Source organism: Rhamphochromis sp. 'chilingali' (assembly GCF_963969265.1).
Source record: "Rhamphochromis sp. 'chilingali' genome assembly, chromosome: 12".
Taxonomy (NCBI): domain Eukaryota; kingdom Metazoa; phylum Chordata; class Actinopteri; order Cichliformes; family Cichlidae; genus Rhamphochromis; species Rhamphochromis sp. 'chilingali'.
Genome location: NC_137939.1, coordinates 35,360,458 through 35,375,239, shown reverse-complemented (window position 1 = coordinate 35,375,239; position 14,782 = coordinate 35,360,458). Strand labels below are relative to the sequence as shown.

General features: G+C 40.9%; 1 protein-coding gene across 1 annotated transcript; it reads left to right on the top strand.

Annotated features, from left to right (window-relative positions):
- Positions 1–1,220: 1,220 nt before the first annotated feature.
- LOC308406913 (G-protein coupled receptor 37-like 1) lies at positions 1,221–9,836 on the top strand. The gene is made up of 4 exons (XM_080898223.1): positions 1,221–2,498; positions 4,684–4,992; positions 5,524–5,892; positions 6,115–9,836. Exons 1-4 carry the CDS (start codon positions 1,794–1,796, stop codon positions 6,286–6,288), a joined length of 1,557 nt encoding a protein of 518 aa, XP_080754349.1. The 5' UTR covers positions 1,221–1,793; the 3' UTR covers positions 6,289–9,836.
- Positions 9,837–14,782: the final 4,946 nt, after the last annotated feature.

Sequence of the window (14,782 nt, the reverse complement as noted above, 5' to 3'; positions counted from 1 at the left end):
GGCCTGGGAACGCCTTAGTGTTCCCCCGGATAAGCTGGAGGAGGTGGCTGGGGAGAGGGAGGTCTGGGCTTCTCTGCTTGGGCTGCTGCCCCCGCGACCCGGCCCCGAATAAGCGGAAGAAAATGGATGGATGGATGTCTGTCCTGCTTGCATACATTTATGCTTTCTATTGATTTTTTTTAGATAATGTTTTTTTAAACTGAAAACAAGAACATAGTTTTGCCTACCTACACCTACTGAGTGCTGAAGTTGTAACTTTAGTTTTGGTTTTGTCATTTCTTACAGGACACACAGTTTACTCTTTCAGTGATCAAATCAAATGGGAAAATGCAGGGCTTACAATTAATAAATATATAATAACTGAAAATAAAATAAAGCATCATAAGATATTTAGTCTTATTAGAGAATACCTTTTTCATCCAGTTAAGTTAATATGTGCATGGACGCATGCACTTGTATGTTGTACGTACAATGGCTGTCATTGGGGAGATCACTCACAGCTAAGTCACTGTTTATAGGTGTGCACAGGTGACACGAGAGTATAGCCCTCCATAAAAACATGGCAGAGAAAGAATTTTACATTGAAATCAATGATAGCAGTAGAAGTACAACTTCCAGTAGACAAAAACGTTTAGAAAACTTAAAAGTCAATTTTTAAAGACGTTTTCTATCAGATGACCAACTTAGACAATGCTGCAGAAGGACTGAACAAACACATATCCTGAAATGTTTTAAAATAGCTACTAGATGATAGCTGCTAGTCTAGATGAAATAATGGATGTATTAACTGGTGTAACTGTAACTGTAACTCTACCAGGTAAAAGAGAGAAGAAGAAAAAAACGCTTTAGCAGGATAGAAAGTGTCATTATAGAATCATACAGTCAGTCTTTGATGATATTGCTAAGTTTAGACAAGTACAAACTCAAAAAGAGAAGCAGTTTCATCAACACTCTTTCTCAGTCAACTCACCTGCTTCCCAAGTACACCCACCACCACCAGGGGGCAGCAGAACTGAGAATTTGTTAAAAATGCGTGTGTGAGAGAAGGTGAGAGACAAAAACAGCAAAAGAAAGTATGCGTGCATGATCGTGCAGACAAATGTGTGTATTTGTGTGTGTGCCAGCCTTGTTTGTATGCTTGTGTGTCCCGACAAAGGCTCCATCCAGCCGTGCTGCAGAGGGGTGCTCGTTCCCAGAGATCCTCAGAGCTCCAGGACGCCCAGTCTCTGCGCTGCCTGCAGCCAAGACACAGCAGCCCAGACACGGACACACACCCTGCTGCTGCCCCCACCATCCCGCTTCTCCTGGAGCCTCAACACCTGTTTGGATTATTAATGGATGGGAAAAACAGAGGGAAGTTTTAAAGTGAGTAAAGTGGGGGTGTTTGCAGTTTGAAGAGAAGAGATAACAGAGGACCCCTCTATCCTGGACCTCAAACTTGTAGAAAAACTGACTGGCTATCTTCAGAAACAGGCTTTTTCTATAACTGGAAATATTTTTAAACTGGGCAGAGTTTTATGAAACAATTTCAAAGTAATCTTAGCATTCCTTTTTAGTTGATTTTTGACCCCCGTCCCCCCACACGCAATTTTATGGATTTCTGGACTTGCTCAATCTAATTGAAATTTATTGGAAACTTTGCCAACATACAAATTGTTGTTTTCAGTGGATTGGAAATTTCTGGGAACATTTCTGGATTTTTACTGAATTATTTACAGATTTCGTAGCAACAGGTAGTCCTGAACTCTTCTGGTTTGAGTTTAAAAGGAAACTGTCATATTAAGTTTTGCATCATGGCTCTGTCAGTCGGTCTGTGGCTGTGTCTGTATCTGCTGCTGCTGCTTACTGATGCAAAGAGTGTTGGGCAACATGACGGGCAGCACAGCAATAATGATAAACCTTCCTCCCCTGTCGAACCAAAGCCCCTTTGGATTGGCAAACCGGTCAAAACCCAGGATGAATCTTACGTCCTTGACAAGAGCCTCCCCCAAACCGAGGTGCTGGACCTGGACCTTGACCGTAACCGCCGCCAAGCCCGTGGTGCGGATGAGGAGGAGCAACAGTCCACCTTTGGTGATTCCTTTGAAAATGAATGGGTTACAGCGCCTCAAGTTACTGAGTTCAGCAATAAAACGACTACAGTGGCAGGAAAGGTTCATGAAGATGATAACCTCCACACAAACAGCTCCAACACTGACCATGATGCTCCAGGACTTTTCAACCCCTTTTACCCCCTGATGGAGGGCTCATATGCAGCCTACGCCATCCTCTTCCTGGCCGGCCTGGTGCTGGCAGTGGGCGTAGTAGGAAACATGGCAGTCATGTGCATTGTCTGGAACAACTATTACATGAGGTCAGCCTGGAACTACCTACTGGCCAGCATGGCATTTTGGGACTTCCTAGTTCTGGTTCTGTGCCTTCCAGTGGTGGTCCTCAACCAGCTATCCCATAGGAGGATCCTGGGTGACATCACCTGTTGCATGGTGCCTTATATGGAGGTGGGTGTGGCTTATGTTAAAAAAGCAGGAAGTCAGTGTAACGACATAATTTGTTTTTCTTTTTTTTGTCCTATGAAGTCTTAAAGGAGTATACATCTGCTGTTGGACAGCTGACTGTACAAATACAAATGTGAAGCAGAAATTTTACCCAAACTGCTGATGTAGAAAACATCAGCAGATCCAAAGATTAAGATTTCCTTTACAACTACTTGTGTAAAATGACAACAAATATAAAAAAAACTCCAAAATTACAGGCATGTGCTAGTTCTGTAATAATCAATATAATAGCGGCAACTGACCTCAATTTTATTGTTTTACATTTCTAATCTTAATGAGACTAACAGCTGTAGATAGTATTAAAGAAGAAATGATGATTAATTCAATTCAATTTAATTGATATAGCGCCAAATCACAACAACAGTCACCTCAAGGTGCTTTATATTGTAAGGTAGAGCCTACAATAATGCATACAGAGAAAAAAAAACAACAATCATATGAGCCCCTATGAGCACTTTGGCGACAGTGGGAAGGAAAAACTCCCTTTAAACAGGAAGAAACCTCCACCAGAACCAGACTCAAGAAAACACTCAATGCATCATGGGAATCCCCGGCAGCCTACGTCTATTGCAGCATAACTAAGGGAGGATTCAGGGTCACCTGGTCCAGCCCTAACTATATGCTTTAGCAAAAAGGAAAGTTTGAAGCCTAATCTTGAAAGTAGAGATAGTGTCTGTCTCCTGAATCCAAACTGGAAGCTGGTTCCACAGAAGAGGGGCCTGAAAACTGAAGGCTCTGCCTCCCATTCTACTTTTAAATACTCTAGGAACAACAAGTAGGCCTGCAGAGCAAGAGCGAAGTGCTCTAATAGGGTGATATGGTACTACAAGGTCATTAAGATAAGATGGGGCCTGATTATTTAAGACCTTGTATGTGATTCATGTTTTTATGTTATTTTGTTACTGATTGTCCAAAATGTAAGTCTGTTACTAGATTAGTTTACTGGCAGCTTTATTAGTAAACTAATTAAAGATGGTGCTGCAGGACAGCCACACTGAAATGTGCTCGCTGGCTCTTTGAAATACCCAAACAACTGCATATTACATATATTACACTACTAGAGTATCAGTTTTTTGGTCCATCACACAGAAAATGGTTGGAATGGTCATAGGAAACAGTGTGGTTAAGATTTGCTCTACAACTTCCTGCTACAGCTTGCAGTTAAACAAAAAAAAACTTGGAGATGAAAATGTGTTTGTATGATTAAGTGCCTTCCTATGGCCGACACTGCCGGCTCTCTGTCCATCGTCTATAGAATCAAGCAGCTTTGGAGGTACTGATTGCTGTTGTAGGTATACTCATTGTTCAAATCTATGCTACTCACATCACAGAGGCACAGAGATGCCATTGTGTTTCCATCTGACACTCACATTTACATCTATGGGCAGTTTAACATCACCAATTGACCCCAATAACTGCATGTCTTTGGACTGTGGGAGGAAGCCAGAGTACCCGAAGAGAACCACCGCAAACATGGGGAGAACATGCAAACTACACACAGATATATGAACTGTTAATACATTATGATATATTAACAGTATAACATTAACAAAAAGACTATTTTGTATAGAAGCATATGGGAAAACAATCCTCAGCTGTCTTACACTTTGACCTCAGTAAACATTTTCCATATGACTTAATGGGGTCTATTGACAATTCCAGGGTGACTAAATAAAACAGAATACTGATGCTGTTCATTATGATCAGTGTTAGATTTAAAAGAGATGATCTGTTGGTTATGCTCCACGAGAAGTCATTAGCCACTGAGCATGCATTGTCCTCTGTTTCAACATTAGGCCCAGTTAGCTTGTTTGCAAAGCACCAGGATGGAGACAATCAAAACGCTCAGCTTGAGGCTTCATAGCCTATTGGTGATGTCATAGTAACCATGCCTCTCATCATATATATTTATGATATGGACTTGAACATGTGACATACTGAATCTTTTTCATCAGGTGAGCTACGTGAGATAAGGTAATAGACTGATTTCAGAAATAGCAACATGAACTCAAAAAAAGAGGATTTAGCAGTTTTACTGTAAACTGTTTAACTTTTTGGCACAGTTTCCTTCTCTGATGAGAATGGCCACATTGACTTACTGCTGTTGTTACCCTCCTCTTCCCTGCAGGTTGTGTCTCTGGGCATCACCTCCTTCACTTTGTGTGCTCTGGGTATCGATCGCTTCCACGCCGCCACCTCGTCCTCCCAGCCAAAGGCTCGGCGGGTGGAGCGCTGTCGCTCAGTGCTGATGAAGATGGTGCTGGTGTGGCTCTCAGCTCTGCTGCTGTCCAGCCCTGAAATCTTCCTATGGCAGCTCAGCCAGGCCGTGTCTCCATCCACCGGCCGGCTGGTCGACTCTTGCACCATCACGCCCTCCTCTCCTCTGTCCCTCTACCTGCCTGATTCCCTTCACTCCCTGCTGCTCAGGTATCACCAGGTGAGACCAAAGCAGACGTACGCACTGAACTGACCAACACATAGTATCCGTGTGTTGATTAGGTGACACGGAACATGTAAATCTGGACCTAGAGCGTATATAATGGTGCTTCTCTCTTTAACTGGTGGCCGTCCACATGTTGTGTACACTAGCACTGAAGAAATGGACACCAGTTGGACACCGTCAAAAGAGCACCAGTAGGAGCTCAAATGAAAGTAAAAAAAATGAAGCATTTCTGTTTGTTTTCTGGTTTATTGAATTAATGAGTAAGGATTTAGTAAGGACAGAGATATCACGGGTTTGTCTCAGAGGAGCAGCTTCATCACACAGGTTGGCTCAGAGGTCATAAATGAAACCACATTTAGTTTTCTGTCCAGAACATTTTAGGTAAAAGCAGAAAGATCTGAGTTCCTGAAAGGGCAATTTAGCTGTGGAGAAAAGCTGTTGTGGCTTTTTTTTGCCCAGACAAAAGCAGAATGTTCCCAAAGTTCTCCTCCTTCAGCTCTTACTGTTTTAACCTCTGTGCTTCAGGGTCGTATGTGGTGGTGTTTTGGCTGCTACTTCTGCCTCCCTGTCCTCTTCACCATCCTTTGCCAAATGGCCACCCGGAATGTCACCAGCGACTCCAGCGCCACCCAAAAGCAGCGTAACCTCGACGAACGCTCCAACCAGAAGCGTCAACAACACCAAACCTTGGAGCGACAGCTGAACTGCACTCTACTAGCTCTAGCTGTTGTGTATGGCGTGTGTGCTCTCCCGGAGCATGTCTGCAACATCACGCTGGCCTACACGCACATCACCATCTCCGAAGACACTGCCACCATGCTGGTGCTGTTACATCACTTCCTGTTGTTCTTCAAGTCATCAGTGACGCCGGTGCTGCTGCTGTGCCTGTGTAAGGTAGGTTGCCACCGAGCTACAAGGTGTTTTCTCAAAGACGTCTGTACAACTGAAGCCTTTTTCCAAGCAGAGAATTCACCACCTGCTGTCCACTACCCATTTAGAGAAATGGCAGATGGTTGAAAAGGTTGAATTCCTTGCATATTGGTCCTCTGGAGTATTGTGTTTGATTTTGTGCGTATAGTTGTCACTTACCAAAGCTGTGCATCGTCTGCATTTCAGGCTCTTGGCCAAGCCTTCATGGACTGCTGCTGCTGCTGCTGTCAGGAGTGTCAGCCAACCGGAGCCCAAGGCTCTCCAGGACCTCCCCAGGTCAAACTCAAGGGGGCCAATGAGACGTCCATCTTCTTTGATAAGGCTAAAGACACGTCAGCCATTTTGTCCATCTCTAGCTAGAGCAACAAGTCTGTCTCTGATTGTAGATCATCTCTTCTTCTCTTAGTCTTTCCTCCTTTGCTCCTTTCTACAACATTACCTGTATACCCATCGTCTCCTTCTACACGTTCTTTCCATTTTTCCCTATTTTGAAAATATTTTTCAACTTTCTGTCTGTTCTCTTCTCTTCTACCGGAATATCGTTTGAATGATACTCCCATGTGGACTCAGAGTTACCCCCTTCAGCTTCCTGTCAGTGCAGGAAGTAATGTTTAATCTGTAGCAAGATTAGAAGAAGATGGTGTACTTGCACAACCAGTTGTTATAAATGCAGGAGCCTGTTTCAGGACTCTGAAAGAACTCATCTCTCTGGCCTCCTGCTGCACAATATATGGAAATGTCTTGAAAGTCTTCCTTGGTTACGCTCCTTAGATCGATGCTGTGAGGCTCGAGTTCGTTGTGTTTTTTTGGAACATTAATTTAAACTCATTTATATGCAACATTAGTTTGGTGCAAAGCATAGAAGTTTCCTGCTGTCATAAGAGGTGAACTGGGCTGAGCATAAATTTGAAATTAGTATGACATTTTAATATAAACATTTGGTCTGCTTAAATATAAAATGAAAAACTTCTGGAACTGATTGAACTGAAACATTTCATTGACACAGACCAGCCTGAAACAGCTTCACATTAGTTAAACAAATGTTGCTGTTGAGGCAGAAATAATCCTGTGAAATCCTTTCCTGTAAAATGGGATACAAGTTATCCTGGTCACTGCATTTTACTTTTTCTTTAACAACAGTTTCTGGCTATGAACTAGTTTGTGTTTGCATGTTAGTTTCTCCAGTGGAAAAATAATGCTAATGTACAGAGGGTTAACTTTAGCTTCCCAAATTTAATTTAGAGTGCACTCACACCTGCACTTTTTAATGCAGTTAAATCTGATTCTCAATATGAATTATCTGGGTGTGACTACAGTGATGAACAAACACAACAAGGACCTTTACAGGTGGTTTTATCCTGGTCCCAAACAAACTTTGGAACAGTTCGTTTATGGGTGGGATGATGAGCGGCTCATATTCACATAACTTTGCTCTTTGTGTACAGAGTAAGTGTTTAAAAATGCTTTTAGAAATGTTTGAACGTTTCAACCAAAAGTAAATAAGTTTAGACCTTAAAACTATTTTTCTTTGAAAACCAGAAAATTCCAAGAACTTTGATGGAAATCAATGGAAATTCCTAAAAGTTGACAACAAACATTTACCATTTATCTTGATGCAAAAATGTAGAAGCAAAAACTCTCATCTACAATTTAAAGAAAGGGTTCAGGTTAGATTATTTCTGCCTCCAGTGCAGTGCTGCCTTTCAGCAATGTTTGCAGCATCTGTTCAGCAACAACCAGGGAAGAATTTTATTGAACTGTGCAGCTCATATATGCATAATATGCACTTGTGGAAGGAAAATCAGGATGTGTTTAAAGTTATTTCTATGGGTTCTGTTTTGGGAAAGGATGTGGTGCTTCATGAGGCCACAAACCCATCCTGAAGCAATAAGATGAAGAAAGTGGTGAAACGAGGAGGATATCTGAAGAGTTTTTGAACAGGACTCTCACCCTCTCAATACTGAGGTGCTCTGTTTGTACAGGAGGTTCTGCTGTGTAGTTTTAAGAGATGTAATCTGTATTTAACACAGTGCTTTCACTCAGACCGTCAATCTCAAACAACTAGAACAAAAGAAGAAAGAGAACCATGAATGTAGCTTATTTTTAATGCTAGATGTGTAACTAATTACATATTTGTATGGCAGGAAATGAGTTATTAGTTTTTTGTATGTCACAAGAATGCATTTGTAATATCTGATGTCACCATGATGAATTTCTGACCATTGGCTCAGCAGATGGTGCCTTATTGTTTCCCTGCCCAGAGCCCTGACTGTAAAAGCCCTTTTCCACTAATACCCAGTCGACTCGACTCGGTTTTTGGTTATTTTCCATTACAATTGGGTACTCCCTAGTGTGCGTAGGGTCTGTATAGCAATGCAGTCCCGTGATGACACTTGGATGTGAAACAAACAGGGTGTTGGGGCGATGGTATACCTGCTGCTCAGTTTAAAAGTTGTTGTCAGACTCCGGGACCACGGTGTTGTTTTCTGTGGAGCCGTTTCCCTCGTTGCTGGGTTTCAAAAATGGCTGGGTTTCACTCTCGTGACTCACTGAGTGACGGCATTGACTAGCCAATTGGTGGGGTACAGTCTGTTGACATCATGTTTTTTGGATTGGACTTGGAACGGCAGCCAAGTAGATACTAAAAAATACCTGGTACCTGTTAATACCACACGCCAGGGGAAACCCTAAACACCGAGTGAAACTGAACCGAGCAGATCCATACTAGTGGAAAAGGGCTCTAAGTGCCAGTAAAAACTAGTCATGCTAACTTTGCAAAATGTTGACTGCCTTATTTTAAGATTTGCAGAACAGCCTTTAAACAAGTGCTTTTTAGTCACTATTTCAAATCTGCAAATTAAACCTGGAGGGGGGAAAAAAGATCTGCTCTGCTACAACTCACAATTGTTGACACCGATGATGTTAATCAAGTTGACTTTGTGGTAACAAGGTCTAATATGTGGTAAAAAGATGTTACTACACATTTGATATGGAAGAAATTACCATGGCCGCACAGATGAGTTGGAGAGTCATTGAAACCTTGTAGGAAGAAGTATAAAGAAGTATACTACACTCTGCTTGGGTCTAAATGACGTAAAGTTGTCTTCAGATACAGAGTGGGAGAAGCTCTACATGCCACTTTTTGTCTGTGATTTCATGGACTCATGTGTCCATGTCTGTAACAGAGTATAACTCCATCTGTGGAGTGCAGCTAGGCAGGTGGTGATAATGTTTTGACTCCTCAGTAGTATGACTGCTATTGGATTGGTACCAAAACTATGTTACAGAGAGTTTCGAACTCAACATTTAAATTGCTAAAAGCTGACAGTTTGTTTCAATACCTCGGTCCAAGCTCTGGAATTTGATATTTGGTGCCATAATTTTGTGTTATCTGTTAGAACAGAAGAGAAATGTGGATGAACATTAGAAACAAAGGTAGAAACTGTTGCACCACATCAAAAATTGAAATGATAAAGTTAGATAAAGTGAAAGATTAAATACCATTTATACTTCTTTTTGGTCTTTTCCGTGTCGTTGTGCTACTGATGAGCAGTTGTTGGAGTCGTGTTGTTTTGATAAATGAAAAAGAAAGTTTTGGATTCACCAAGGGTTGGCTAAGCAACGAGAGGATGATGAAATTCAGCTGCATCCAGGAGTTTAAACGTTACCGTGGTCGTTTCAAGAAATTATTTGAGTTGTACTTTATGTTTGTTAGAGAGAATCTAAATCTACACTTAGTTTGTTCTTGTGATGCCATGAAATGGAGACTGGAATCCTTTCACAATAAGCAACTTTACCAATAGAAACTCACAGGTTTGCTTCCTGCAGCCACCTGCATGTAAATTAGAATTTCTTCTGGAAATTTCTCTGTATCATTGCAGGGTCTTTAACTTACAATATAAAGCTCCTTGAGGTGACTGTTGTCGTGATTTGGTGTTATATAAATAAAACTGAATTGAAAAATTCCTCAAGTCTGTTTCATGAATCTGTAAAATACAACTTTACCAACAGCAGGTGGAACAACAGTTATGCTACAAGAGTTTATCTCTCACAGTTTGTTTGAACTTTTGAATCCGTGCAGCTGGAAAGCAAAGTCTGGTAATTTAGCCAGTGCTTTTTAAATATGTCACACTATAGGAAACAGACTAAAACACCACCTGGTGGGTGCTGCAGGTTTCTTTTTGGAGTGACAGCACCACCACTTGTTCTTTCATAGACTCATTCTTCATGTTGCAAAAATAAATGTGATTTTCCATATTGACTTCTCTTCATTTGACATAATATATCTAACCAAAACCACAAAAACGTAAACTTTAAACTGCTGTAGATTGTGTTTTATATCAGCGGTCCCCAACCTCCGGGCCTCGGACCGGTACCGGTCCGTGAGTCGTTTGGTACCGGGCCGCGAGAGTTGAGGCTCAGGTGTGAAATGTATAGTTTTCAGGGTTTTTATCTGTTTCCAGCGTTATTTTGTTATCGTTTTTATCGTTTACTTGGTTTTCCTGGGTCTTTTCACGTGTGCTATGAATAAATCTTCTTTTTTTCGGTACCGGTACTAGTTTTATTTTGTTGTATTTATCCGCGACACCTTAAAGACCGGTCCGTGAAAATATTGTCGGGCATAAACCGGTCCGTGGCGCAAAAAAGGTTGGGGACCGCTGCTTTATATTATACAAGGTTTGCTGTCCCGTAAACTCAATAAGATGAGGCATAGAGCAATTAAATAAGTGTGAACACACTGGAGAAACTGTAAGATCTGGGAACAAGTGGAAAGACAACATTACTGCTGACAGGGCAACAAAGCTTTTAAAACAGGACTTTACAAAATACAAATGTACTGTTCTTCCCCTGCTGTATGTTGCAGGACCTTCCTGAGAAGGTCCTGAGAACTACAACTATAAGGTCCTGAGAAGATTAAAAAGAGAGAGGTGGTTTGCAGAGCCTCGTCCAGCAGCTGAAAATCCATCTTGTTGTTTCCACAGTTGTCAGAAAGCCTGTTTGAGGTCCTTCTCACTTCCCTTTTTAACCGTGTCCTTTTTGTTGCAACATGCTGTTGGTTCCACAGACCCTGACTGGTCGAGGTGTTTTTTTGTGATGCTAAATTTCAGAAACATCAACTTACATGTAATATTCACAGGTCTGTTGAAGATCACGGCTGTAGAATTCTTAAATTTAGCGTTCAGTCAGTGAACCTGTTTTTCATTCTTGTTGGGATTCAACAGCTGTTTTAAAATTTCAACACTGAAAAAAACTCAAGTCCTTCTAAGTTTAGGATTTTCTTTTAACTAAACATTAAAATTTATACAATGTGAAGCAAATAAAAGCAACAAATCCCATATATGCGCTGGAACAGCCAAATAATCAAGTAAAAAGTGAAATGACTCATCACTTTAGCTCAAATTAGTAATACATTTATGTATGTGTCAAATCATTTATGCATTCTTTGATTGGTTTTCATAGAAAATCTTCGTATTTTGGTAAATATAAATGAATGAAACAGGTATGAATTTCACTCTGTGGAGAATTTAAAGGTCCTAATTGTAGCTTCTTGGTTCCTCTCTGAGTTCTTGGTTTGAGGATCTCATTAAAGCTTTTAAAGCATTTGTCCAACATGCTGTTTTAAATGGAGTACAGGGATCCTCTCTCTGAGAAGAGTCTAATAGTGAGGAGGATTTTCCTTCAGCAGAGCCGCTGCTGCTCTGCATGTCAATGACCTCACTACTGTCCTGTCTCCATGGGATACAAGCCCAAATTCTCCCTCTCACACACACACACACACACACACACACACACACACACACACACACACACACACACACACACACACACACACACACACACACACACACACACACACACACACACACAGTTCTGTTAATCTCGAAACTCAAACTTTTGTAATCTGTGTGAGCGTCTTTCCTGCCCTGTCTTTGCCTGGTTACTCCGAGCAACCAATGAAGGTTATTTAAAAATGTAAACGTCCTGTAGACGGACAAACGGACACAAAGACGGAGGATAAAACCCCACCAAAATAGGCTATATGTAAGGACACACATCATCCATAGTGATCTAATCAACCCAACTGATGGATTATCACCACCAATTAATAATTTTCATTACAAAAGAAGCTGTAATTTTTAAAATATATTTTGTTTATTCAAAGCTTCTTAAAGTTGGATTAAATATTGGCTGTGAACTCTATTTAATATGTAAAGGGGGAATGCTTCTAAAAAAATAAGAGTTCATCACATGTATGTGTAAATTACAAAACTGTCGATTAGGATCGTAAGCACCCAATCCAGCTTTCTGAGTCAGGACTGGACCAATATCTGATCCAATAAAAAGGAGACTTGAGGTGCTGAACTTTATGTAATTTGGTACGTTTATGTAATTTGAGCGCCTCTAAAATCTGCTTATGAATCGTGGATGAAAGAGTGGAACGAGGTGGAGAAACAGGGAGAGTGAGAGAGAGACTGAGTCAGAGTTGGAGGAACAGAGTGTTTCAGGAGGCTGGAGATGTTGTTCTCATTAGCAGTGATGAGAGCTCGCCCCTGTGATCCAAACTGGTGAACAAACCGCCTCTGTTCACTAATGAACGCACACACAGGGGCGACTAGACCTCCATTGGTCATGCGAAAGTGTCACTGGGACAGACTGGATGGGAACCAACTACTGGCTGCAGTTGCATAACAGGAAGGTCACAGGTTCGAGCCCCACATCGGTAGTCGAGGTTGGTGCGTCTTTACTGCTACATTTCTAAATGCAGTTTATAGCCTCTTTTTCTTTTATATGATTAAACTAAAGTTTGGGATTTCATGACTGTAACCTCATGTTTACAGTTTTAGTTGTAATGTAAAAACTTTTCTATTGTTTTAGCAGCACAATGGTGGACAAGCCGAGACAATAATACTCTTACATGTGTATTATGATTAGCCTGCCATCAGTTTAATAACTGTTAGTATTTTTCAAAGAAAGCACAGAAAAACAAACAAACTAAGATTAGCAGTAAAATGTAAAGATTATGTCATTATAAATAATACATCTTTGGGTTTTGGAAGAATTAACACAAAACATAAGTAAATAAATACGAGTGGAAAAGAATATCTAAGACTTTTACAACTTTTTTTTTTTTAACATTTAATGACATTAGCACCCATCCGACCACCAGGGACAAATACCGATTTCTGCACATCTTCATGAGGTAATCTGGTTTTTGATCATAAATTATTATCTTTTTTGCCAATGCTTATTTTCTGTTTGTATTATGTGTCATAATAGTAATGCTAACAATTACTATGATCATTTATTATTTCCAAGGTGCTTGAGAAGGTTGTGGCAGCACAGTTAATTGATTACTTAGAGACTAATCAGCTCATTCATCCAATGCAGTTCGGTTTTAGACCAAAATTTTCCACAGAAATGGCAAATTGCTATTTCGTTGAAAATATTAAGTGTAATCTGGATAATGGTAATGTTGTGGGTGCAGTGTTCCTTGACCTAAAAAAGGCTTTTGACACTGTCAGCCATGACATACTTCTTTCCGAGTTGATAAAATTTGACTTTTCAAAGCAGGCAGTTGATTGGTTTGAGTCTCATCTTCACAAAAGAGAGCAGTGTGTGAGGGTTGATAAAGAAAAGTCGTCCATGTTGGAAAACAGAATGGGTTTTCCCCAAGGATCTGTTCTTGTCCCATTGCTGTTTAGTTTGTTTATAAATGATTTGCCTGCCAGTTGTCCAAAAGCTAACTGCCAAATTTGTGCAGATGATGCAGTTATACACGTACCAGCTAAGTCACCTGGCGAGGCAGCAGACACCTTAACGCAGGGGTAGGCAACTCCAGGCCTCGAGTGCCGGTGTCCTGGAGGTTTTAGATGTGTCCATGATCCATCACAGCTGATTTAAAGGGCTAAATGGCTCCTCAGCATTTCTTGAAGTTCTCCAGAGGCCTGGTAATGAACTAATCATTTGATTCAGGTGTGTTAACCCAGGGTGCGATCTGAAACCTGCAGGACACCGGCCCTCGAGGCCTGGAGTTGCCAACCCCTGCCTTAACGGCACATCTAAATGATGTCTAACAATGGCTGGAACATAATCATCTTGTATTGAATTAAGTTTCTCTGTCATTTTTCATATTGTATGACAGTTTGGACCCAAGCAGCACCATCTACACTTCAGCCTGTGGTGTCCTTATATAACCAATCTTTAAAAATAATGGATAAAATAAAATGTATCTGTTTTGATTGTAAGCCCAACAAAGGACAATTGTTGAAAATTAGCAATAGCTATAAACGTATGTGTGTTACATCAGTTTCATGTTTTGTACTTGGACTATGTTAAACTGCACTGTCCCTTTAAAATAAATAAATTCAAATTCAAACTGCTTTAAACACAGATCCTAAGGATAAAACTCATCGGGAGACCTTGACCCCACAAATCATGTCAACACACCCAACTGTACAGTGTTAAAAAACTATGGCTAGTTTCCTTCTTTATAACAGCTGTGGGAGGTTTCCTGTATCGCACTCATCTGGATGATGGCGTTGGGAATTACTTCTCTTTGGTTGCCAGATGTTGAGATGCAGAGTTTTAGCAGATCAGTGTCTGCTGGGCTCAGCTCCACCAAACTGGACCTCTCAACTGTGCTAGCACTGTTGGGGCCTTTTGCGCACGCACGCACGCACGCACGCACGCACACACACACACACACACACACACACACACACACACACACACACACACCTGGTACTTTATATCTTAATGTTTAGTCTTCTAATCCAAAAACAAAGGCTCCCATTAGCTTGGCCACATTTACTTTAAATGAATCCAAACCAAAACAACAAAATTCATCAGTCCA